The sequence below is a fragment of the Apteryx mantelli genome, chromosome 1 (assembly GCF_036417845.1).
Source record: "Apteryx mantelli isolate bAptMan1 chromosome 1, bAptMan1.hap1, whole genome shotgun sequence".
NCBI classification, from domain to species: domain Eukaryota; kingdom Metazoa; phylum Chordata; class Aves; order Apterygiformes; family Apterygidae; genus Apteryx; species Apteryx mantelli.
The window spans coordinates 152,140,397-152,166,627 of record NC_089978.1 but is presented as its reverse complement, the minus strand read 5'-3'; the positions used below and the strand labels follow the sequence as shown (position 1 = coordinate 152,166,627).

At 40.8% G+C, this 26,231-nt stretch overlaps 2 protein-coding genes and 1 long non-coding RNA gene across 3 annotated transcripts; 2 read left to right on the top strand and 1 right to left on the bottom strand.

The window, feature by feature from the left end:
- Window positions 1-713: 713 nt before the first annotated feature.
- Window positions 714-8,909, top strand: LOC136990962 (tubulin alpha-8 chain-like). The gene is made up of 5 exons (XM_067306835.1): window positions 714-845; window positions 5,441-5,654; window positions 6,454-6,602; window positions 6,989-7,669; window positions 8,429-8,909. The coding sequence occupies exons 1-5, from the start codon at window positions 843-845 to the stop codon at window positions 8,720-8,722; spliced, it is 1,341 nt and encodes a 446-aa protein (XP_067162936.1). The 5' UTR covers window positions 714-842; the 3' UTR covers window positions 8,723-8,909.
- A 12,526-nt stretch (window positions 8,910-21,435) lies between these two features.
- LOC106488573 (tubulin alpha-8 chain) lies at window positions 21,436-25,471 on the top strand. The gene is made up of 4 exons (XM_013947439.2): window positions 21,436-21,905; window positions 22,646-22,794; window positions 23,344-24,024; window positions 24,841-25,471. Exons 1-4 carry the CDS (start codon window positions 21,638-21,640, stop codon window positions 25,126-25,128), a joined length of 1,386 nt encoding a protein of 461 aa, XP_013802893.1. The 5' UTR covers window positions 21,436-21,637; the 3' UTR covers window positions 25,129-25,471.
- On the bottom strand, window positions 22,544-26,208 carry LOC106488575 (uncharacterized). The gene is made up of 4 exons (XR_001293230.2): window positions 25,875-26,208; window positions 25,693-25,790; window positions 25,484-25,583; window positions 22,544-22,699 (listed from the first exon to the last, which is right to left on the bottom strand). It is a non-coding gene; the product is annotated as an uncharacterized lncRNA (long non-coding RNA).
- Window positions 26,209-26,231: the final 23 nt, after the last annotated feature.

The window sequence follows — 26,231 nt, the reverse complement described above, 5'->3', positions numbered from 1 at the left end:
GAGCAAATGATGGTTCTGGTTTTTGTTTTGCCACCTTCTTGCTTGATGGAAAAAACTTCTATTGCCCCATACTCTAGGCAGGTGAAGAGTTGAAGAACAGTTGTCTATAATCAGCTGAACAGACCTGACAAAGATAAGGCTTGGCTGGCAGAAAGATGAGGTTTGTTGCCTTAGCATCAGGAGGCAAGAAGCTAATCAGTGTACTTTGTCCACAGATGATCAAATTGTCAACCAAGTGGAATTCCTTATCATCCAACCTGACTCGTTTCAATTGGTGCAACTTAGGCAAGTTAAACAACTCTGTTCACTGTTTACCCTCAGTCATCCTTGTCACAAAGACACAATTTTAAAACAATGTCACCTTCTGAAACAGTGCTGATGGTCAAATTTTAACAGTGGCTAATAATCTTCTACACTTAAATGAATTATCAGTAGCATGTTCACCAGTTAGAGAGTTGTAGGAAACCAGTTGTTATTTGTGAAGACACCCCATATATGTTAAAAGTTCTGGTTACAAATGCTGGTTGTAACTTGTTTTTAACCAGGTTTAATATGACAAATTAACTGGGAAGACTTGCTTAAGAGCACACTTAGGGCTGGGGCTTGTGTGTGTTTGAAGGCAGGCTGGTGATGTAATGGGTGAGTAGTGGGATGGGAAGGTTGCCTGGGGGAGATTATGACCTCTCCTGCCTCCTCTGTGATGCTGCAGGGCCCTGGTCAAAAAGGGATGAATGCCCTGCCTCCTTCCACCAGGCTGCTTAGAGCAAAACAGCAGAAGAAACATCAGTAACTAAAGCTGCTGCTTCAAATCAAGACGGGAAGTGAGCACCACAGGAGACACCATGGTAAGAAAAAAAATCAGAGTATTTTATGAAATGATGAGCAATAAGTTTGGCCTTTTGTTTCCACCTATTCTGGTCAAGGTCTGAGTGAAGGTGGGAAGGTTGAAGTGACTTTTTTGTTTCAGTGTTGGGACTGTGACTAAGTGAATGGGACCACAGATTAATGTTAATGATCTGTGGTCTTCCTAGGCCATTGTGGCTCTCTAAATTCATCTCTTGTGTAACACAAACCAGGGAACTTTATTCTGTAATTCCTACTGTGTCCAAGATTTTGTAATTGACTGGCTGGGTGAATCTCACCAAAAGCCTTTCAAGCGTGGTTTAAAAAAATTTCTCTTCTTGTGAGGTTAGTAAATACTGGGAGAGCCGAAGTCACTGCTTGTTTCCTGTCCAATTTCCCATCACACATACAGATGCAAGCAGTGCTAGGACTTTGCTTGTATTTATGTCGATGGTCTTTGGAGCAGATAGACAAGTTAGCCCATAGCAATTTCATTAATAAACTGTAGTACTTTATTAAATTTCCCAGAGTCTTTAAATGGCTTCCAGATTTCTGCACATCTGTGGCTGTTGAAAGGAAGAGGATTTTTTTGTTTTATTCTTGCTTAACTTTATGACAAGACTATAAAGAATCCAAAGTTGAAAGTGTATCTCTGCTACACTGTGTTCCATCTCTGCAGAGGGGAGGAAGATGATATCAGCTGGAGGGATTGATCCTTCTCACTCAGAAGTTTAAATATAAAAGAATAATGGGCTGTACAGTCACATTTTCAACTGCTATTCAAACTTCATATTTATTTTTGTTGTTAAGGAACAATACCTCCAATAAATGCAGATTTATGAAATGGCACAATAATGAAATAATTGCATGTTGGAAAGTGACTATGCTGAAGTATTTTTGAATTCACATAATTTTGGTTTCCTTACCACTTCTCGTAAAGTCCTAATGTCAAATTAATATTAGGATGGTGCTCCCAGTTTGCAAACTGACTGACTTCCATCTGACCACAGAAAAGGCTGTTTTCCTAAATTGTGCGGTCACTTTTAAGAACCTTTTAAGTAGAAAGTCACCACTTAAAAAAAAAAAATCTAGTCAATTTTAAGTAAAAAATTTGGAATAGTGGTAGAAAAATTCCATGTGTAATTAATTTTTCAGAAGTGGTTGCTGACCTTTGAGATTAGGTACCTAAGAAGCCTGACTCTTTTCCTTTTCTTTTAAAGAAAGGGCTGAATACCTAGTTTTGGAACACCGAGCTCTGTAAGGTGTCCTAAATTAGGAACTCAAAACATAGAGACAACTAAATGATCAATTCCTTGGTCTAAGAAGATGTGAATACCCTTTCCCCCTTTAAGGTCCGTAGCTGCTTCAAAGGGGTCTGCAAAATGAGTTCTGACACTGGACTCCTGGTGATCATCAGTGGTTTGTGTCAGAAGCTCATGACCTCCCTGCTAGGTCATGAAATAGGAAGAAAGGATCACAAAGAGCAAGTGAGTTCAGAATGCATGACAGGGTGGCTGTAAGAAACAGCGATACAGTGTCATCCCCAGGGGAGTGCCAAGTGAAGCAGAAGAATTACAGCTGAAGATGAATTTGGTGCTTTTTTTCTTCTCCTGCTTGGCATCTGCTGCTCCTGCATCTTTATTTTTGTAGCACAGAATCAGGAAATGTAATGCAATTATGTGAAACTCCTGGTGGTTGCTGTTTCAAAAAATAATCCAAAGTTTATTTCTCTTGATTGATTTTAAGGGGGTCACTATCTCTTCATATTTTTTAGTTCCTGTGTTCAAGTCTCACTTACTGTACAAGTCTACTTTGCATAGTACTGCCAAATGTAATGTAAACATGAAATAGGTGTTTAAGTAACTTATGTACTCTGCAAAGGTCCAGCATAAAAGTCTCCACTCAAAAAGGAAAATTGGGTGCCTGTACAGAGGGAGCAACCCTTTTCTCAACTACAGACTGAAAAGCAAACCTCAAATGTCCTGATTCAAAATCTGCTAAAAACCCCCAGAAATCTCTCTTCAGTGATTATAGCGGTATAGCTCTTTCTCTATGGAAATATATCTGCTTACAATTCACATTGGCACATCAAGCTACAGACCTTCTAAAATCAATATAGAAAAAAAGAATCCTTCCCAATCCATTTCCTTTTCTTTATTTCCCCTTCATTCCTTTCCACTCTGAGCAGTTTTATTTTTCACATCCACTAATACAGCTCTGCTCTTGAGATCACTTTCTATCACATGCACGTTTTTCAACATTTACCTAGGTAAGGGTAGTACACATGTGGACTAATGGACCATCTATTTAAAATAAAACAGAAATTTCCAGCTTCAGTGTGGCTGAAGTTTAAAGCAGGTTGTAATTAATGTGCCTTCAAACTCTTAACACCAGGTTTTGTATCACCACAGCCTTGATACAGGTAGCAGGCTACCTGTGATCTGGGCATATTAAAAACAGTGAGATATGAATTTGAAGTGGGATTAAAATTTAAATATTCTCTGGGATTCTACTGATATTTCTTCTGTCAGATTTTCCCATACTGTACATGGCTAGGGGGCGGGGGTGGAGAATAACGGCAGCTAATGCTGGGCAGCTCCGTATCTGCGGAGATCACCAGAGAGAGCTGGACCAACCAGCAGAACTTGAATATTCAGGAGAAAGGAAGCTGATTAGGGAGAGACAGAAGTGGAGCTGCAATTTTTATGGGACAGACGATAATAAAATGAAAAAAAAGCTTCCATCCAGAAAACAGCTTCTGCCTTCACCTAACTAGATAAGGTTTTCTTCTTGACGAATAAAGAATATTCAAACATTGGCAAGATACTAAAAAAATCCTTAATCCTCTTTGAGCTTTACTGGGCACAAAAAAACCCCAGAAAATCCAAATACGGTATTGTTTTAATGTAAATGAAATAGGCTGTATTTGTTCCCACTTACCCATGTAGTTTTGGAAAACTCGGGACATGATTAAGAAGTTTTATGAAATCCAGTTCATCTTTTGCTTCACTGTCTTAAAGTATCAGGGAGAATTCAGTTTTGATGGAGCCCTGAGACATTCAGTTTGTCTTTGAATTAGGGAATGGGCACCCAAGTACTATATGCAGGCGCTCTGTATTGTGGAGGGGATGAGGGATTAAGAACCCTCTTTGACTGTTCAACAAATTCATAAACTGGAATTCTTAGGATTGTATGGTGTGCAGAACTGAGCATCTCCATTTCTGCCTGGTCTGGTAGACTACAGTGGGTTTATCAAGATTATATCTAGATGGGAAATTTCTAAAGGAAAAGAATTGGGGAGTATGTGTTCATTTTTGAGGCAACAAATGTTGCTTGCAGACTACAAATAGACTATTGATAAACAAATCAAGTCTAATATGTGTAGCTACATTTGTGTTAATAAATTCATTTTAAGGAAAGGATGATCTACATCATACGCAGAAAAAGAAGGATGGTGTTGGAACTTATTTCTTCTTTTTGGATGGAAGCTACATTTTATATACTTTAAATGCAGTACATGTTTAAACACTGTATTAATGGCTTTTTCATACTAGCTTGTGAGCATTAAGGTTAAGAGCAAAGAAATGTGGATATTTCCATAGATATTCCCTAAGACTGGATAGGAATCATCTGCCAAAAATGTCATATTCAAATATACTGTGTCCAGCAACAGTGTTTTGGAGAGAACCCTTTACATTCACAGTACTTGAGAGTCTGCATAACAACCTACAGAAGGAGAAACATTTATTTTTTTTTTAGAATGCGATATTGTATTTTATGTTTCAGATTTCTGGCACTAAACTATGTGCATGGCATAGTAATATACATTTTAGAAACTGGTTATTGACTGAACAGCAATGACTACAAAAGTGTATGTATGAGAAGGATTTCTCAGGAGATTAATTTAACATACGAAGAGTATCAAGTTCTCTTGAGTATCAAGTTAACTCTTCACATGTTAAATTGAATTAAAATACCTGGGGAATGGGCTGAAACAATCAATGGTTGAGATTAAATTAGGTACTAAAGGTACTTTAACTCTAGTTACTTTCATTTAATTTGTACAAATCTGTTTTCTACTTCTCCAATCCACATATTCAAAGGAAGATTGAGAGATCAGAAAATAATTCATTCCTTTTGTTTTATCTATAGATCAATAAGGCAGCATAGTTGTGTTTTGTCCCAGGTAAATGGACTTAGCCCATATTCCTTAGCTGGGATCTACTGTTACTCATTTTGTGTATCTATGCACAGTTTTTCTGTTTGTATGAGTTTACATGCACTGCAGAACATGTACTTACTGTACACATATGTAGGTATGGCTGCAAATTTCTAACTGTTGATTATCATTTCTTTCTACACACAGCAAAGTACATTCATCTTCCTACTTGTAAATAAGTGTAGAATATTTTCTATTAATTCCAGTGAAATGTTGTGAAATGTGTTGTAATTCCTGTGCAAAATTGTGTAAGTTTTTGTCTCATATTCAGATGAAAAAAAACAACAGTGGCTGATTTGGGTTTTCAGGTAAGATCAGCTTAAAGACTCTCAAGATATTCACTGGTTCTTCTCACCTTTCCCCTGATCTCCCCTTTAGCGTGAGTGCATCTCTGTTCACGTTGGTCAAGCTGGAGTTCAAATTGGCAATGCATGTTGGGAACTCTTCTGTCTGGAACATGGCATTCAGCCAGATGGCACCTTCAGGGACCAACCCAGCGATGACGACTCTTTTGCTACATTTTTCAGAGAGACAAGCACTAGAAAATATGTGCCACGGGCTATTATGGTGGACCTGGAACAAACTGTAGTAGGTCAGTATACAACTAATCTTGGAAAATGGAAATGAATTAACTCTTCTGGGTGCCAGTATTCAGATCACCGAGCAGCAAGGCAATGCACTTACCTTTAGGGATGATTTCAACATCCAGGTAAAACTTACATGCTTTAAGTTTATAATACCAGATATTAGTAAAAGCTCTGTTATTCTCAATGAGAAGATGAAAACTGACTACGCTTTGTTGTTGGCACTGTATCTAATAATTAGTAAAATCAAAAGTTTACTATTGTTAAACCTCTCACTAGTTATAATTGACCTTTCTCCATGAGAATTTTTACCTTCTGGTATTTTTTGTGGTGATGTTTTCCTTTTATAACTGATGGAAAATGCTTTCCTTCCATTCAGATCTGAGACAGGAACATGAAGAATCAGGTAACAGGGGTGTTCTGAAAGATTTCTGGGGGAGAAACCACCATTTTACTCTTGCAAATCTCTTCCAGTCATTCTCCTGAAGGTTCTGATGGATTTCATCTGATCAGTATAAAGAGGTGATGTTTTCCCACAGCATGGCATAACCATCATTTGAAAAATGAATTCATCTGTATAACAGGGCAACTTAAGAGAAGCATCTCAGAGCAGCAGCTGCTTCTTTTTTTCAGAACTGAAAACATCTCAGATATTCCTTAGCTTTGTACTTAGCTTCTCAGCCCTCAGATCTTCCATGCCATTTGTCTGCCAACACAGACTGCTGTGCTTTAGCAATTGGATTTGCTAACATTATCAGCCTTGGTGAATTATCCCTTCTGAGCTTATACTTCTTTTCTTTTATTCAGATGAAGTGCGGACTGGCACCTACCGGCAGCTTTTCCATCCAGAACAGCTGATCACTGGAAAGGAAGATGCAGCAAATAACTATGCCCGTGGCCACTACTCCATTGGAAAAGACAAAATTGACATGGCATTAGATCGTATACGCAAACTGGTATGTACTATTACATTGGAAGCAAGACTTTGGGTGGGTGGTAGGGGAAATAAAACATCATGTACGTTTTTTGGTAGTGACTCTTGTTTTGCTTTTACTATTGTTATTGGCTTAGAACAGGGAAACACAGATCCTGGGAGTCTTAAGACTGGAAGACTTAAACAGAAAATCTTAAATATTGCTGTGGTATTATTATTGTAAGAGAAATCTAGTATCATTCGAGGGAATAGCCTGAGATTTATAGGAAAAACACAGACTGTGAGAATGTTCTGGGAAAACTGCTGATCTCTGTGCTGTGTGCTGAGTGTGGGTGTTGCTGTCACTATCTCAAGGTGGAATTCAAAGATATATTCACTTATTCTTTCACTTTTGATGTTGGTTTTCAGACTGATGCCTGCTCAGGGCTACAGGGATTCCTCATTTTCCACAGCTTTGGCGGGGGCACTGGCTCTGGCTTTACCTCATTACTGATGGAACGTCTCTCCCTGGACTATGGAAAAAAGTCCAAGTTAGAGTTTGCCATCTACCCTGCTCCCCAGGTCTCCACCGCTGTCGTGGAGCCCTACAATTCCATCCTGACCACGCACACCACCCTGGAGCACTCGGACTGCGCCTTCATGGTCGATAATGAGGCCATCTATGATATCTGTCGCCGAAACTTGGACATTGAGCGCCCAACTTACACTAACCTCAACCGCCTCATCAGCCAGATTGTCTCCTCCATCACCGCCTCGCTGCGCTTCGATGGTGCCCTCAACGTGGACCTGACCGAGTTCCAGACAAACCTGGTGCCCTACCCGCGCATCCACTTCCCCTTAGTGACCTACGCCCCCATCATCTCTTCTGAGAGAGCATATCACGAGCAGCTCTCGGTGGCAGAAATCACCAGCTCCTGCTTCGAGCCCAACAACCAGATGGTGAAGTGTGACCCGCGACATGGCAAGTACATGGCTTGCTGCATGCTGTATCGTGGTGACGTAGTTCCCAAAGACGTCAACGTAGCAATAGCTGCCATCAAGACCAAGAGAACTATCCAGTTTGTGGACTGGTGTCCAACAGGCTTCAAGGTGAGTGTGCTTCTCTGTAATGTTTAAAGGGCAAGTTCAGTCTAGCTGAAAACTTACGCTTAAAGTTGTAGGTCTTGCACGCTTTCCACTTGTGAGAAAAACGAACGTTAGGAATATTTGTGCGTGTAAAATGTACCCTCGGACATCCCATTGACACAGACTCCTAAATAGTTAAATAAATAGGTACATATATTGTATAGAAGTACTGTACTATATGTACTGTATATTTAGTAACTGGATAATGTCAACTCTCTAATAATTTAAATTATATACATACATACATATATATATATATATACATACAGATATATACAGAAAGATCAAGGTAAGGATTATATTCTAAAGACACTGTTGAGACTGTCCTTCATCAGATTAAAAAAAAAATTAAAAAATTAACAATAATACATTGTTGGCAAGTGAAACATTACTACATCTCTGTGAAGACTATTTTCTTCACTGTACCGAATTTTGCCAAGTGTACTACTGTATTTTTTTTAAGCTTCTCTTCATTTAGAGTCCAGTTCTGGTTGCACACTCTTTTTTTTCTCAGTAAAGGATAGGAATTGACTTGTGCCCAAAAGAACAGCTTGAATGCCATTAGCCTTACGAGGGATTTTGCTGACGTGATTTGAGTTTTTTGCCATCTCTCTTCCTTCCCAACCACCAATGGTTTTACAATTTTCTCACTCTTTATTGTGTCCTTTAATCCTTTTTCTCATAATTCTTTTTATTCCACCACCTTTCTATTGTTATTTGCAGGTTGGGATTAACTACCAGCCTCCCACAGTTACCCCAGGAGGAGACCTGGCCCAAGTTCAGCGAGCAGTCTGCATGCTGAGCAACACCACAGCCATTGCAGAGGCCTGGGCAAGGCTCGACCACAAGTTTGACCTGATGTATGCCAAGAGAGCCTTTGTGCACTGGTATGTGGGGGAAGGTATGGAGGAAGGAGAATTTGCAGAGGCCCGGGAAGATTTATCTGCCCTGGAGAAGGACTATGAGGAAGTGGGAACTGACTCATTTGAAGATGAAAATGGTGGGGGAGAATCTTAAAATTCACTTTGCCCTCTTCTGTGCATAAGATTGCCTCTATGTGTCTTTATTTCATGTGGCTGCATTCTTGCTTGTTTCACATATACCAAGTCTGTAGAGTATGTTAGTAGAGTGCAACCATTATGAGTTTCAAAAATACCATCTCCACTATGAGATCACAAGACAATCAGCACACGATATATGACCAGGTAATCATTAGCCTCTATTCCTCAGAGGGCAACAGGCTGCATTTCTTTGCCAATATATCCTGTAAACAAGTTATTTTGGAGCTAAGGGTCCATCTGTCTTACATACTGTCACTTATTCAATACAAATATACAGTCATATAGCTGCAATTTCATGATTTGAGAAACTCTGTTGCTTCAAAATGTCGCATACAATTGTGCTACAAACACTAAATGAAGAGACATTACATGCAGTGCTTAGTCTTTATTTCATACTAATTCAAAACATAACATTAGTAAAGCTTTAAGATTCAGTGAGAGCTCTCAGTTTTAAGTATATCTGCTCCTTCAAACATTTCTGGAAGATATCCTATTGAAGCTTTCTTAAGAAAATTTTATTCCTTTGATTCTTTCAATTCCCTCATATACTTGTCTCATTCCATTTTGCCTGATCTTACCAAATCTGTGTCTCCTTCCTTATGTTTTCCCATGGGTTTCACCATTTCTTATATTCTTCCCCAACCCCCACCCATTATTCCTTTATTCCTCCTCACTAGGCTCTGCTCAGAAATATCCTGCCTGTCTAATCTCTACGCTATCACCCTCCTTGAAACCCTCTCTCTTTTCTGAGTCTTCACTTCTCTGTGAGATGCAGTGTGGCAAGTAATAAAGCTGAGGTCTGCAGACATGAGAGCAGTGACCTCTGTCAGGCGGCTATGAATGCCAAGGAAATGTGTAGCCTGCAACTGCAGCTGGAAAAAGGTGTAAGGAAGCGCTAGAGCCTTGGACAAAGGAGAAAAGTAAGTTCTTGGCACTGTTGGAACCAAGAACTTACAGCTAGTCTTAGCACCATTGCTTCTACAGATTTTGCCAGGTGCCATGAGCAGGGGCACAATTCAGGTACTCTTAACTTCAGTGGGAGTTTAGAACATGCTATGCTTGAGCAGCAATTGTGTAACAATCAAAACAGGACTGGTCTGGAAGTGCAAGTATGTGGACAGCCCTATTGTCACTGCTAAATGGATAACTTTTCTGACGGAACTAAAGGCCTTAAAATGACCAGCTTGTGGAATGCAGGACAGAAGCATTACAAGTTCCACCAAACTTTCTGAAACCACAGTACATTATCAGAGCCATGACAAAGAATGCATGCCATAGTTACAGGTGGGATGTCTAAAAATGCCAGCTATGACTTCACAATGTAGTCTTCATAATTAATATTTTTGCATATTCTCATTGTTTCATGATTTTAGAACTGTGTATTGTTAAGGTATGCATGCAGATGGCCAGCCCTGGCCTGAGGTTAAACTGACGGAATAACATGAGAAACTGCTGCACGCTGCAGATGACGGAAGGGGAAGAGTGGCTGGCCAACCCCAGGCTGGGTCTAAACTAGTAAGACAATGGCAGCAGAAACTACCAGACATTACATATAGTTAAAGGGGAGTTTTGAGGACTCCCCTTGGGTGAAAGATGTCAACAGAAAGTGAAGGGGGTGCTGGCTTACTGGGGTCACTAACTAAGCTGAAATTACCAAATAAGAGTGTAAAATCAGAAAAACAGGGCCAGTGGGAAAAAGGTGGGGTATGTGTTTATTGGGGGGGAGGGGGCATGAAAATGGTAATATAAGACAAAGCAAATCATGCAATAGGATGACACTCTGTTTGCGAGTACCTGTTGAGCAGCCCCAAAGCCTGAACAACACCTGGAGCAAGACATTAACCCCATTGTTCTGACCTTACCAAGTTTGTCTGACTTGCTTATGTGGTCAGGGTTATCTGGAAGGTTTCCCTTAACATAGATGAGAAGACATCCTGGAGGGAATAGAGGATGGACCAAACCTCCTTAACATATAGCTCTATAGTTTTTTAATGCTGGATATATTATTGATCTTTCATAAGTAAATTTCTTTAAGAAAAACAATGTTTTCACTGAAACATACGCTCATCAAATACAAATTCCAGCAGTGCTACAGAAATGCCCTGTTTTTTTTCCCTAACTGTTGGGGGCTGTTGCCCCCTTTCTGGTAGCTCAGTTTGTATTAGGTCTGCTAAAAGATCATAAAGCAGGCACATCCAGAAACTTGACTGATAGATGCAAGATGTAGTTTGCTCTACTTTTTATCTGCAAAATGAATGGCTGGTCTTTGTATTATAAGCTATAGTTCTGAACATGCTATATTAGGATAGGTAATTCTGCAAGTCCAGATCTACTTCTACAACTTTTTACATATATATACACGTTTTGTGCATGAAAATTCTAACCAGAAAGGAAGTAACTCTTTTGAAACTGTATCCCAAGATGTACTGCATTTTTCTTTATTGAAATGTCATTAAAAAAAAAAAAGCAGTGCAGTTCTCTGTTTCAGGCATAATGTTTGAAAGCCATTTTTTTTATTAACATAGCAGAGTTCTGTGTGGATACTAAAATACTAGAATTTGGAATTTTAGAAATACTTGAAATGAGATATTCTCAAGTCTCCCAGTAGGTGGCAACAGAATAACAGAATGGAGTTTTATAGTGGACACACTGAAGCATTTATATCATTCACCTAACTTCCGAAGTTATCATATGCAATATGTGGAAAATGCAAAGACTTTTGTGCACCATATACTGTCTACATAAGCATCAGATCAAAAGTTAAAGGGACTTGTATAATCACCAAAGAACCTCCTAGGAATACACTGTTTTCTAAGATCTGCACAATACTGTTCTAAATTAATCCAAGGTTTTGCCACTATTGTTATGTCAGTTGGATAGCTGATCTGTAAGGAATGATGTACATCTGGTAGAGGAGGGTATCTTTCATAAGATAAAGCAGTTATTGCCCTTCATTTGCCTGCTAACATGTTTTTATGTCCATTCAGAACAGAAATGATGGATCACAGGACTCAGTGGTTCTCTTAGCTCAAGATCTGTTGAACAGTACTTCTCTGTATTATTCAAAAATGCTATTTTCAGAGATTGGTCATTTTTTAAATAGAGAAAAGGCTTTAGTTTTAGGACTGCTATTTTAGTTTTGACTATTCTGTTGTATTCTGTTGTGGTGTTCTGGAGGGCACCTATGCTGCAGTGCCCAGTAGATGTGCACACAAGGAGCCCTTTGAGCATGGTCCAGTTGGACCATCCCAGTTGTATCCAGACTGTGTATCACCCTGGGGAACAATGGCTGTTCACAAGCCCTCTGGTGTACCAGCAAAGCCACTCTAGCACTCATGCCAGATTCACTTATTTGCACACTTCAGGATTCCATGGCAGAGGCTTTTTTTATCATCAGCCCTATTTAGCTCTTGTCATCATCTACCAGTATCCCAAGGTGAAAACTGAACTGGACAGACCTATGCCAGACCTTTGGGCTACTGACCTTCCCCCTGCACAGCATGTCTTGTGCCTTTTGCATACACGGCAGAGAGGCTGAATGACTGTCACTACAAGCTCACCATCTTCCCACGCAGGCTGAAATGCCAGCATGGAGCAAGCTGACTTCATTTCCAAGAAGTCAGGCCCAGAGCACAGCTGCCTGATCTCTCTCTGGAGAAAGCCTAGAGGCCTGATCAACAAAACTCACCAGCACTTGGGAACACATTCCCACACTGTGCTTTCAGGTTATCCTCTAAATCAGGACTGGGCAACACAGATGGACAGAACAACATAAGGAAATACACTGCTCAGATGAAAAACAATATGCCCAAGTCTTCCTCAGGAATTTTAGCTCTGTGTTTGGCTTTCACCCTAGGCCAGCATGTATTTCCAACACTTGAGTTCATGGGCTATCTCAAGACAGAGCAGGTAGACCATTTGTTTCAGTCAAAAGCAGGTCTGCGAAGGCCTTTTTTTCAGATATGCATTTGTGAGAAATACAAGAACAATCAGCTTAGTTATCTCCAGACTCTTCAAGTTCAGCTGATTCCAGAGAGAAGGCAGAGTCACTGTAATCCTGCTGGCCAGTTCCCCCTTGCTCCTGGAAGCAGTCAACTAGTGAGGCACGACCCAGACTCTGTTCAGTGTGTATATCCAGGATTGGTGAGTCTACAGGTCCTGGGACATGTGAGTTTGAGGGTGTTGGCAGGGAAGGATTAACGCTGACCCCAAGAGGTGTCCTCACTGCCTAAGGAGAGCAGGAGAGGGGCAATGGAGGGGCAGAGAAAGTGCAGAAACAGACCAACCTGCAAACCTTTTAGTAATAAGAGCCCTTCTAGCTTTTGTAGCTACTAGATCTGACATATTGACTCAAAGAATGCCTAAGAGGATCTGGGTGGTGGACTGCCCAATGTATTTCGCTGTGAGACCTTTTTCTAAGATGATTTCCTGCACAGATCTCTACATCTGTTGGAGCCACAGGTATTAGCATTTCACTCTCCCTTGTGTGCCAGAGCTTGGCTGGACCATTACTTGTTGTCTCTTTGCAGATATCTCTGCACATGAGTAAGAGAACATCTATCAGACAACAGACACCCTCCTCCAATAGTGCTGTTCTGTAAGGACTGTTCCTGATGGGGCTAACAGCAGGAAAACACCTGGTGTGATCCCTGTGATGCACAGGTGATACCAAAATGGGCAGAGAAACTTTGTATGTGGATAGCACTAGACCTGCTCTCCCCCAAACTTTCTTGGCTATGCCAATCTGTCTGCTCAAGCAGTTGCATGCTCATCACTTTGGGTCTGAGGCAGACTGGCTCCTGTCCTGTCCTGACAAGGCATGTAATCTGTCCACAGTGAGACTGGCGCGAGATTGCTTTATGGATGTGTCCATCCTGGCAGAAGCTTGTGGTGAGGCAGCATAGTCAGCCAGTAACTGGCAGGATGGACTTCAGAGTTTGTGCTATGGTGTTTGGGCAGAGACATGTTATGCAGCATGCTTAGCCATGGTATGTGAGCACTGCAGTGTAGCCTCAGCCTCCAAGTTCTGGGTAGAAAGAGGTGTGGGCATCCCAAGTTGGCTACTCTTACAACACCTCTCTAAGCACATGCTGAGACTAATAACATGAGTGGTGAGGGAGTCTAGTGTCAAAGGTGCTGCCAAAAGTGTCAACACAATCTAAACTATCCATTTGACCTAAGAGACAGGAACCAAAGCTGTTACCATATTTTTATACAAAATGGGATAGGCTAAGGAAGATGAGAAATTACCAAGGCTATTCCAAGTCTACTCCTTACAGGTGCCAGGAGGTAAATTTTATTTTTTATATTGCTATTTTCAAAATTCAAGCAGAAGAGGCAGATTCTTCATGAGATGTTGGCATTCCTCTACACTATTAACAATAAAAATCGGTGGAGTGTGCACACACACACACACACACACACTTATATATCTATGTATCTATAGATAATACTCCTTTTTAAAAGAGAGGAATGTGGTAGAGAAATTATACTGAGGAGATGTATGCAGGGTAACCAATGCTTTCGCCAAAAGGCATTAAAAAGTTAGTTAAAAGAGTAACATCAACATGTTGTATGGATGGAACACAAATAAAACCAACCGATGGCTAAATGAACCATCCCAGAACCACAGGAGGCTGGAGGGAATTCTGGAGGTCATCTAGTTCTCTCAGTGTCTCCTCATATGTCAGGTGCTCCATCCCCTTAATCATCGTGGTGGCCCTGTGCCTCAGTCGCTCCAGTATGTTAATGTCTTTCTTGCACTGGAAAGCCCTAAACTGGAAACAGTGCTCCAGATGTGGTCTCACAAGCATCAAAGAGAGGGGAAGGATCACTTCCCTGGATCTGCTGGCTATGCTTTTGTTAATACAGCCCACAATGTAGTTGGCACTTCTTTGCTGCAAGGGCATGCAACCTCATGGTCAACTTGTCCACTAGGATCCCCAGGTCCTCTTCTGCAAAGCTGCTTTCTAGCCAGTTGGTCCCCAGACTGTCCTGTTGCAGGGGGTTATTCCATCCCAGATGCAGGACTCTGCACTAGCCTATGTTGAACTTTGTGAGGTTCCCTCAGCCCATTTCTCCAGCCTGTCAAGGTCCCTCTGAACAGCAGTCCTGTCATCCAGTGTATAACCTGCTCCTGCCAAGTCAGTATTGTCCACAAACTTGCTGAGGGTGCCCTCCATCAGATTATCCAGGTTGTTAATAAAGACATTAAACAGTATTTGGCCCTAGTGGGCCAATACTAGTGGGACCAATAACTCCCTCATGGGAAGTACTCCTATTGGGCCCAATAGCTCCCTCATGGGGCTTGGACGCTTGTCTCAGCAGGATCTCTGCTTGTGGACCTTGTGGATCTTCTGCTCCTCTTCCCTGCTGATATGCAGTCTGTTCTCCTCTTCCTGCAGTTCCTTTACCCAGTCACCCCAACCAGACCACACCTCCCACAGGTGATGCCACCATTGTCCTCAGCTGCATGAGAGGCACCCAACTCTCCCTGCAGTTGAAAACCTGGACTGCAGCATCCTTCCCCTGGAGCCCTGTGTGTGTCAAGGTATTTCATGTGCCAAGGGCAGTTGCTCCAGTTGGTGCCAGAGATTGGGCCATGCAGTGTGTCAATGACCTCATCATGCAGTCTCAAGAACTCTGTGCTTGTCTTGGCATCTAGTTCATCCTCATTCTATATTGCTCAATGACAAGTGTCCATACTAAAATAAGGCTCTCTAATCATTGCTATTCTCATCTGCCTTCAGCAGATCTTGAAAACCCAAAAGCCACCTAGGGTCACTGTTAGCAACAATGGTTTGCATTCATATTGAAAGAAATTGGAGAGTTCTTACTTGCAGACAGAAACACTTAACTTGTCCTAAGCCAGTGGGAAGGTTAGAAGTGAAAAAAGGTACCTCTCAGAATATTTAGAATAGGGATAGAATACTTAGAATACTATTAAAGTACTGGGAAAGAGCCTTTTTGGTTTCTGGCATATCCTATATCCCATACTATCACTTATGAAAGCCTAACAGTTATTGAGCAGAAAGTTACTTTGTACCAAAATATCAAACATATCACTATTCTTAACAGAATATATTGAATAAGAAAGATTTTACCAAAAAAAACCCCAACCCCCAAACAGACAATGACACATAGGTCAAAAATTAGATTTCTTGAGACTGGTTCCATTGTAAGAATAACACTGTAACAACCTATTCCTCAGCCTTAAAACTATGATGTTATTTTATTCTGGAGAGATGTGGGAGTCAAATAGTTTAAACAATGTGGCAGGCAAAAATGATCATGTGAATTCTTCCTCTGTAAAAAATATTTGTGGCTTCAGAAATATTTGTGACTTTTCCTAACCAAAATCAGAGAAGAGAGATTTACAGGTTTATGTAAAGATTACCAAAACAAAGAACATACCAAAGTAAATGTGAACTGTTAAAAGCCAATATGAACTATTTCACACTGTTAAAATGTAGGTGTTAAAGGAGGTGACACTTACATGCTGGTTGCCAACATGGGCAGAACAATTTGTTAATTTTATCTTGTCAAAGTAGATTAACTAACCTAAAATTCAGGAGCTGTATATTTACATTTCCGCTGATTAAACATCATAATAAATGGTATGTTTCTAAAGAAGGCATGCAGAATACTCAGATTCAAGCAGTTAAGTATGCCTTCATCTTAGTAACCAAAGAGCTGCAATCATGAGGATTTCCCCACTGAGAGAAGCTTCTTCTTTCCAATGCTAAGCTAGTACTGAAGCAGCAAGCAACAAAATAGTGGAGACAACCGCCCTAATTTGGTGTAAGAAAGTATGTGGGATGCCTCCAGCTATTTCTTGCAGCAAGCATTGCAATGGGAAACAAATCGCTTTCTGTGTTTGGACAAACAAGTTAGGCTCTATACTGAATCCTGCTCCATACTGCTGACAGCCCTGATGACTGCACATGGGAATAGAGGCAATAGAAGTAAATTAAAACACTAATGGAGAGGCAGCTGGAGTAAGGACAAAGAGGTCAGGCCAGCATTTAAGACCACTCTGATATAGCACACTTTAAAATGGTAACTACATTTACTTTTCAATTCTCTGTTTTTGGCTTTTCCTTCTATCTTTCTCTTTCTCATTCATTTGTTCTCTCATGCTCTCTTGGTCTTCTGTAATGGAATTTAGGAATGATTCTTGTCTACATGTGTATGTGCTGGCAGAACAGGGAACTGGGACTGCATGCCTCTTCTATGAGATACGTATGTATACAGCTCAGGTGTTAGAAAGTATAATGTATGGGGTGTCACAAGGCCACACTTAAATTTAATGAGCATGCAGAACCAGAGGGGACTAAATGCAAAATTTAGGGTCTGAGTGCTGCCTGTATGGATGAATTTGCACACGTGGGGTAGCTGCGAGGGCAGGAGATAGTGATGCAATAGGCAGAGTTGGGCAGCCTGTGACCTATTCCTCACTGCATTGTGACACTGAAGTGCAGCAGCAGGTGCCTGGTGCTCAGCCCAGGCTGCCTCCTGCCCTCTAGCTTAGACCAGTACTCCAGCAAAGACAGCAGCACCAAAGTCTGCCACTGCTGATCGGAAAAGGAAGGAAAGACCACTGGAGACACCATGGTAAGAGGGGATGCGGGAAGGCCACGATCATTCAGGGACCGGAAGGATTATGAGTGATGGAAGTCAAGAGGATCTGCTATCTGGCGCAGTATGGAACTCAGTGAGGGAGATGACTCCAATGGCTTCCTGCATCAGCAGCTAGAGTTAGTGGTCATGAGGGACAGAGACTGAGGCAAATGGATTTGGTCAGTGCTGCCCTATGCAATAATCTGGGGGAGTCTTCAGTGGTCTTGGCCCAAACCTTACAACATGGTAGCGCTACTGCTTCTGGACACTTGCTCTAAGTGGATGTTTACATTTTTCTCTCATCCTCAAAGGCAAGATTACAAGCCTTAACATGGGGACTAATAGATGGTATGTATCTCAATTCTAACGGGGTGAGTGAAGGAGGAAGAAACCCTAAGATACATAACCCTTGTCTGGTGCTACCAACTCTGTCCTCCAGTCCTTTCCTTCATTCTAAAAAAAACAAAACCAAAACCAAAAAAACCCCTGTGCTAATGAAGTTACTTGGGAACACTTTATAGAAACACTGACATGAAAATGATCACGACAGATTAATTTGTTTTGCACAGCTTCTGTGTTAACTGACACCTGTCACTTTCTTCCAATAGTCTGTGCCTTTGACTGTCACAGCGGCAATAAAACTTGGCTAAAATACAGACTTTCAACCTAGTGAAAGGAAATGACATTTTTCTAACTTACATTAACTGCTTGCCAGCATGGTTAGAAATATATGTGACACACCTGGGTGAGATATAGATAATCCAATCTCTTTATGCTTAAAAAAACATAGATGCAATCCCCAAACTGCAACCCAGTCCCCAAGGGTCCTCTAGCCCCAGTTATGATGTTAAAGTCCAGCTTACTATCAGTAATCTGTGCCACAGACCCCTGATCTCACTCATGGATTATGAAGTAAAGGGATGGGAAAAGAATGTCAATATCTCATTAGAGCTGGTAAGTCACAGTAAACCAAAGTTCTTTTCAGAGAGCCTCTAATCAGTGGAATTATAAGATAAATTTGATTTTGGGCCTTAGCTTTTTAGTACTCTCTGCTTGTGACTATATTTTATCAACACAAACTGGTTTTCATATGAGATAATACAAGGTTTCACAGTAATGTAACATTTGCAGAGGATTTTTAGAAATAAAACAAAAAAGATACTTACCTTTGTGGCTGTTTTAAATTAATTTAGTCCTGATGGCTGTACTGTTCATACCTCTACAGTGTATATATGTATATTTCTGGATGTATGAAGGTTTTTATACATGTATGTGTGTAAGTAAATGAGACCCTTCATTTTTCAGACTTTTTTGTAAATATGCAAAAATCTCTCAAAACCTTTTAGCATGTGAAAAACCCATTTTACCTTGTTCTCCAATTTATGTCTAGCAGTGAGTCTTATTTTGGTGCAGAAAACTACACAATTTTCTACCAGTAGAGTGGGAGGTCCAGAAGAAAGCACTCATTTCACAGGCAAGATACAGACTTCAACAGGTTCCCCATGCCCTAAGGCACACTGAGCCCTCTGGACTAAGGGTAGTGAGTATGTTTCAGAAATAGCTGTGAATAACCAGAAGATTAAGATCTGCCTTCCTACAGAAAATACTTAAGCCAGGTAGCATTATACTTGTTTTTTTTATAGAGTCAAAGACTTCCCAGGTTTAATTTCATAACAGAAGACTGCGGACAAAGGACCTGGCCCACTGAAACACATAAGCATCTTTCTATTGACCTTGATGGATGAAAGATCAGTTCCAGAATTTGTAAGATAGGTCCTAGTAGATTAGTTAGTGATGGGATATGAAATGACAGTTTGGAGCAGGCTCGAAATTTAAATATTATGTAGAGATCAGTTTATTCTGCCTGTGACTCTGAAAAAGGCCCACACTTTTCTCTACTAAAACTTTAATATCTATTTTAAAGTCATTTACTATGCAAAATTAGAAATCTCTTGTTACTTACTGGCTTCTCTCCTTGTTGGAAAATTTCCAAATGATAGTTGGGGTAGGTGAGGGTGGGAGTTGAAGCAGAAGTCACTGCAAGAGGGCTGTCTCAAAAGGCAGAGTTGAGGTAATCCAATGAAACAGATACTGCTACAAACAAGTGGAACTGAAAGCACAGTCTAAAAGGAAAGGAACCAGTTCTGTAGTCTTCAACTGTAGTCCTATATTAAATGTAATCCTGTATTAAACTTTCCTATATTAACTTTCTAAAGCAACATTCACTTGCTCCATCTGTGAAGAAAACAGAAAGACTGATTCCTCTATTGATTTCAGGAAGAGAGCAAAGCAGCTCTTTAGCTTCTAGGTAATGCTTGGCTTTAATTGTGGTTCTGCTCTAAAAGATATTCTGTTAAAAAAGTCACCTTGCTTCATTGCTGGGTTTAAAAGAAAAAAGGTTTTTTTTCTTACAACCAGCTTCACAGACTCACATTGGGATTTAAAAGAAAAGCAAGAGCCTGTATTGTGCTAAATCACCAGTAATTACATTCTATAACCCAAAATATGCCTTCAGTGTCTCCTGAGTAAACCTCCAGATTGCAACTCCATTGTGACATAACCTATGAAGCCTCACCATCACTCAAATACTCAAGATACATTTGCACAATCAGCTGAGAAAAGCAGGGTTATGAAAGTACACTTGAGAGTGTGTTACACATGCTGTGGCATATGAATTTGCAGCTAGCAACTTAAAAATGTTTATTGAACAGAAATAATATATTTTCTTGAATGAATTATTTAAACTTATTTTCTATCTTCATTTGAATTTCTGAAGACAACTACCTGTCGCAATGGTGACTTCTAAAATTCAACTTGCTTCTGAAAAAATATCTTTTGTTTTGCTTCCAAAATGTACATACATGTCAATTTATGAAGAAAACTGCTCCAGAGATGTTTCTGGTCACAATTTTACCTGAGGATTTAGTTTTTGAGGAAGATGCATTTGACTCTCAGGTCAGAAGATGATTTTGGAGGGTAGGCAGTTGCAGAATAAAAAAAAAAGAAAAAACATTAACTGGCCAAATCTGATATTAAGTCATTGAATATATCTGGGGACTGGGGACTATTCTCTGGCCTTGAGGCCAGGTAGCACAGCCTGTTTCATATTTACACATCTGAATTCTCTTTCCCTCTCCAAACCACAACAGTGGTCACCAAACCACTCCACTGGGAACCACCGTTGGCATAAGCTGTCCTCTGAATGGTGCCCAAGTATTGTCTAGGAAAAAGTTAGCTGGCACAAGCCAAAACTACACCAGAGAGTGTGCTGAATTTCAATCAGTATAGATGACTGCAGGCTAGTGTTCAATATTATGATTGGACTCTTCCTTATTCATGAGTATAGACAGGGCCATTGAGATCTCAAAGATGGAATCCAGAAGACTATAATTACAATTCCTTCAAATCAGAACCTGAAGTTGAAAAACTCCATGTGATCTGAAACTGTTTTCAGTTACAAAACTACTTTTCACTTCATCCTATGTCAAAATTGTCAGGACCAACTTGGAAGTATCTGCTTTATAATTCTACTTCTGAACTACGAAATCCAGCACAAGGTCCTTCATGCTCCTGTACTGTAAGTGTAAAGGCTTTCAGAGCAAATGGCGTCTGCCTAGTTTAGCATGGTATTACATTCTCTGTCTTCTTTTCATTAAAGTCTCTGGCTACCACAGGAACTATGCGCAAAATTATGTAAATAAGCACATTATATTGCAATGATACTGCCTGAATAAGCAGTGGACCTGCAAAGTAAAATCCAGGGCTGTTTAGGAGCTTGCAAGAATGTTTGTTTCAACTGAGAAAACCTGAAATCATTTCCTGAGATGAATATTGCTTAAAGCAACTCTTCCAACTCTAACCTGCTATCAGAGGGTAAAGGGATCAAAAGACATCACCCGTCTTGGGTTACATACAGTTGAAAAATACCACATGGCTGTGTCAGGTTCCAGCCAGGAATAAAAATAAACTAAACTGAGATGTGTTCCTCAGCTGGGACAATCCACAGGAGGCAAGGAGGGTTCTGTGTAACTGATTTTTTTTTCCTTTTTTTAATATACCCATATATAACAGCACATAGATCTCCACTTTTTTTAAGGAGAATTGTCCCAGTCTCTGGCCTGTACTTGTGCAGTCTGATTGTAGTCCATGGGGTTGAACAACCAAATGAAATGTTGCTAGCTACAATTTTACGTATTTTTAAAAAGCAATACACCAGGCAAAAGTAACTGTTAGGAATAAAGAAGGAGGAGTGATGTGCATTGCTTTTTCTGACTCTCTCTCTGGTCTCTTCCCACAGCGTGAATGCATCTCTATTCATGTTGGTCAGGCTGGAGTTCAGATAGGAAATGCATGCTGGGAACTCTTCTGCCTGGAGCATGGCATTCAGCCAGATGGCACCTTCAAGAATCTGCCCAATAAACTCAACTACGATGACTCTTTTACAACATTTTTCAGCGAAACAATCACTGGGAAGCATGTGCCGCGGGCTGTAATGGTGGACTTGGAACCAACTGTAGTAGGTCAGTATAGAAATAAACCCGGAAAATGGAACAGAGCTTACTCTTCCTAACATCACTGTGGTGTGTCACCAGTTTCCACTGGAACAATGAAGCATCTCCTTTGTATCTTGGTCTACCTTCAGATAGCATAATTTTCTTGTGACACAGAGTGCCAGATTCTGTCATGACTCAGTTATCTCCATAGGTGTTGCAAGGATAGGAAGAGTAGGATCCCCAGCAGCTTCAGAATTCAACTATAGTTTTAGTTTGTTATATCCTGAGTCAGTGGGAAACAGCAGTTAAACAGCTAGTACACATGATTTGTATGACTTCTCTTTGTAAGAAACCTAACTCTTGGCCATGTTTATAGTCCCATTTTTGTCATGTGAATGCTGCTCTTCTCCAATTCAGATTCGAAGTGGGAGCCTGACAGTTCTGCTAGGAAAAGGGGAATTTCTGAAAATTGGGGCATCTGGGGAAACCCTGATTTTCTTCTGGCAAATCACTTTTTTTTTTTTTTCTGGTGACTTGTCCTCTGATCAGTACAGGCATAAGAACACCTTTTGTGGCTTTAGATTTCATAAATCAACAGAATGCTACAATGAAAAAATGCTTAGGAAGCAGCTTTTCCTTCTCCTTCAGCATCTTTTTTTTGGCGTCCTCCCATGACTGAAAACTTGCATCAATTCCAGTAACAACCAGACCTTGCTGACCTTGGAGCACAGCCACGCAGCTTATCGTAATTTCTCTTTCTTGGGCAGATGAAGTGCGGGCTGGGGCTTTCCGGCAGCTTTTTCATCCAGAACAACTGATCACTGGAAAGGAAGATGCGGCAAATAACTATGCCCGTGGCCACTACACCATCGGCAAAGAAAGCATTGATATGGTACTTGATCGTATTCGTAAACTGGTAAGTCCCAATAACTTTGAAATAGGAGTTTGGATTCTGCTGAAGGAAAAGGTGCAGAACTAGTAACTTGTTAATGGTCTAGAAAACAGACTGCAAGACATACAGAGGCATCATTACTAGTTCAAGAGAGAAAAGCCCTATAGTTCACTACCCAGCTGTATGGCTACATATAGATACTCTTAAAAGGTGGTTCTGAATATGTAATTCTTCATATTTAGCACAGCACTAGAGCACCAATATAGATATGGCAAGGTGAGTAAGGCAGTTCCTCATGTTTGTTTTCAGACAGACTAACTAAAAAATATATGATGTTCAGAGATAGCTCCACAGATAGAGTCAAATTTTTATGTCATGAGTTGAGCTCCTGAAGGACGCAGGACAGGATGATCACCAGCCGTTTCACAAGAAAACCTGAGCTGAATACTTGTTCTGTATATTACTGCTGACTGCTTTCTCCTTAGCTCAGAATAAGCTCATGGCTACCTCAGGGATATAGCCTTTACATTCACGTTTGGCCTGTATTCTTTCATTTTCTCTTTTGCTTTCTAGACGGATGCCTGCTCAGGGCTACAGGGATTCCTCATTTTCCACAGCTTTGGCGGGGGCACTGGCTCTGGCTTTACCTCATTACTGATGGAACGTCTCTCCCTGGACTATGGAAAAAAGTCCAAGTTAGAGTTTGCCATCTACCCTGCTCCCCAGGTCTCCACCGCTGTCGTGGAGCCCTACAATTCCATCCTGACCACGCACACCACCCTGGAGCACTCGGACTGCGCCTTCATGGTCGATAATGAGGCCATCTATGATATCTGTCGCCGAAACTTGGACATTGAGCGCCCAACTTACACTAACCTCAACCGCCTCATCAGCCAGATTGTCTCCTCCATCACCGCCTCGCTGCGCTTCGATGGTGCCCTCAACGTGGACCTGACCGAGTTCCAGACAAACCTGGTGCCCTACCCGCGCATCCACTTCCCCTTAGTGACCTACGCCCCCATCATCTCTTCTGAGAGAGCATATCACGAGCAGCTCTCGGTGGCAGAAATCACCAGCTCCTGCTTCGAGCCCAACAACCAGATGGTGAAGTGTGACCCGCGACATGGCAAGTACATGGCTTGCTGCATGCTGTATCGTGGTGACGTAGTTCCCAAAGACGTCAACGTAGCAATAGCTGCCATCAAGACCAAGAGAACTATCCAGTTTGTGGACTGGTGTCCAACAGGCTTCAAGGTGAGTGTGCTTCTCTGTAATGTTTAAAGGGCAAGTTCAGTCTAGCTGAAAACTTACGCTTAAAGTTGTAGGTCTTGCACGCTTTCCACTTGTGAGAAAAACGAACGTTAGGAATATTTGTGCGTGTAAAATGTGTCCTTTCTCCTTTGGACATGCCATTGACATGAAACTCCTAAATATTTATGTAAGTGGAAATCTAGAAAATCCCAATTGTAGGAGAGTTAAAATCTGAACAAGTATTAATTTCAGCTGAATTTTGAAAAAGGCAGTGAGAGTCCCCTCTGAAGCATCGACTGAAACTAAGGAAATACTGCTTAAAATAAATTCAATAAGGGAAATGCTGATATTAAGGAAGCTCTCAGTTAACCCATCAGACACAGAAACATTATACAGCCTCCCTGCACTGTTTACATAGCAGTGTTGGGAGGCATCATTTCCACAGTAATACAGACATTAGTAGTGGAAAAATATTTGTCATACAAAAAGATGGTTTAAGAAATCTGAACATTTTTAACTGGGACACAATTTTCTGTATTAGCTCATATGAAATATCTTGACGAAACTGTATGTTCAGTGCTTAGTAGCTGTTCAGAAAGCTAGGAAGTTGCCACCATACATTAAACAGAAAAATAACAGAGATAATTATAACCCCCATATATCATACTGGCACTTGCCATCTGGTAATTTTCTTAGTGGCTACAGTGCTCCTGCACCACTCTACCCCAGCATCTATACCTCTACTCATATTTTTCCAACCTCGGTCTTCTGCTTTCTGGTCTTCCCTTTTTCATCCTTCTCTCACATTCCTGTTTCTAGGTTGGGATCAACTATCAACCTCCTACAGTAGTTCCTGGAGGAGACCTGGCCCAGGTTCAGCGAGCAGTCTGCATGCTGAGCAACACCACAGCCATTGCAGAGGCCTGGGCAAGGCTCGACCACAAGTTTGACCTGATGTATGCCAAGAGAGCCTTTGTGCACTGGTATGTGGGGGAAGGCATGGAGGAAGGAGAATTTGCAGAGGCCCGAGAAGACCTGGCTGCCCTGGAGAAGGACTATGAGGAAGTGGGAACCGACTCATTTGAAGATGAAAATGATGGGGAGTAATTTTAAAATACACTTTGTCCCCTAGGGAGAGCAGAATTGTCTCTGTATCGCTTTATTGCACGTGTCTACCATCAGGTCACCCCTTTGTGTGCAATATACAGAAATTTAGAAGGGGTCCTACATGGCCATTTTTGTTCCATATATCACAGGTAAATTTTCCTGTGAGATATTATCAATTGTAGTAATGGCCCAACACTCCCAGTAATGCAACAGACTTGATCTCTTTCCTTCCACATTTAATGTCAGCCTCTTCAAGCTCTAACACACACACTAAAACCACTGTAATTGAATATATGCAAGCTTATAATGGAGCAGAGGGAAACAACATATCTTTCAAAGTTCAAATTTGACTTACCTTCACCTTTTGCTTGTTCACATCAAAAAATAGTGAAACGGAGAAACGGGTCCTCTGCTCTGTGGTTTATGATCCTCTCAGTGAACTTCACCTTAGTGACCTAAAAGTGACATTTCATTCTTCTGTGAAACATCCATTTCTGATAAAGCAGACATTTTCCTCAGAAATGGTAAAGCAATGCCATTTTTCCACATTTGGGGGATACATACCTGTGTTGTGAAAACAAGTATCATTTTTGATTGGGTCCAAAAATTTTACAGCTCTAGCAGGTTCAAGAAATTTTTTTCTATGCGTCTCCATGAAATTGCTTAAATGAGAAAGTTCTGTTATAAAAAAATCTTTTTGCATCATCCCTAGTTAGTCTAAAATGTTTCACTGTTCCTTACTCTACCTGAATGGCTCTTCCTCTGCAAGTAACAACCTTTCCTTTATCCAGCAGGCCCCCGTGTTGTCTGCGGCAACCTTTATTTAGTGGACTACCTGCAAGTGAATATGCAATACAGGTATTTTAATGTTCATTGAAAGATAATTCAAAGTAGTGAGCAAAGTTCAGGGATTTATAGGATTCACAGTTTGCTAGGCAATGACAACCATTCTTTCCTAGAAAACCCCTCAGCAACTTTTTATCTAGATCTTCTTCAGGTAGAGGTTTGCATCTCTGTTGGCAGTTACAGTTCCCAATACAACATCACATTCAAATTATATATTTTGTATGTATTATATGCATTTAGTTATCCAGATCAGTAAA

Excerpts from the sequence above, each read along its gene's own strand:
- LOC136990962 (XM_067306835.1), top strand. Across the intron at positions 5,655-6,453 it reads CCTGGAACAAACTGTAGTAG|ATGAAGTGCGGACTGGCACC; the intron begins GTCAGTATACAA and ends TCTTTTATTCAG. Across the intron at positions 6,603-6,988 it reads TAGATCGTATACGCAAACTG|ACTGATGCCTGCTCAGGGCT; the intron begins GTATGTACTATT and ends GTTGGTTTTCAG.
- LOC106488573 (XM_013947439.2), top strand. The coding sequence starts at position 21,638 with ATGTGCATTGCTTTTTCTGACTCTCTCTCTGGTCTCTTCCCACAGCGT. Across the intron at positions 22,795-23,343 it reads TTGATCGTATTCGTAAACTG|ACGGATGCCTGCTCAGGGCT; the intron begins GTAAGTCCCAAT and ends TTTGCTTTCTAG. Across the intron at positions 24,025-24,840 it reads GGTGTCCAACAGGCTTCAAG|GTTGGGATCAACTATCAACC; the intron begins GTGAGTGTGCTT and ends TCCTGTTTCTAG.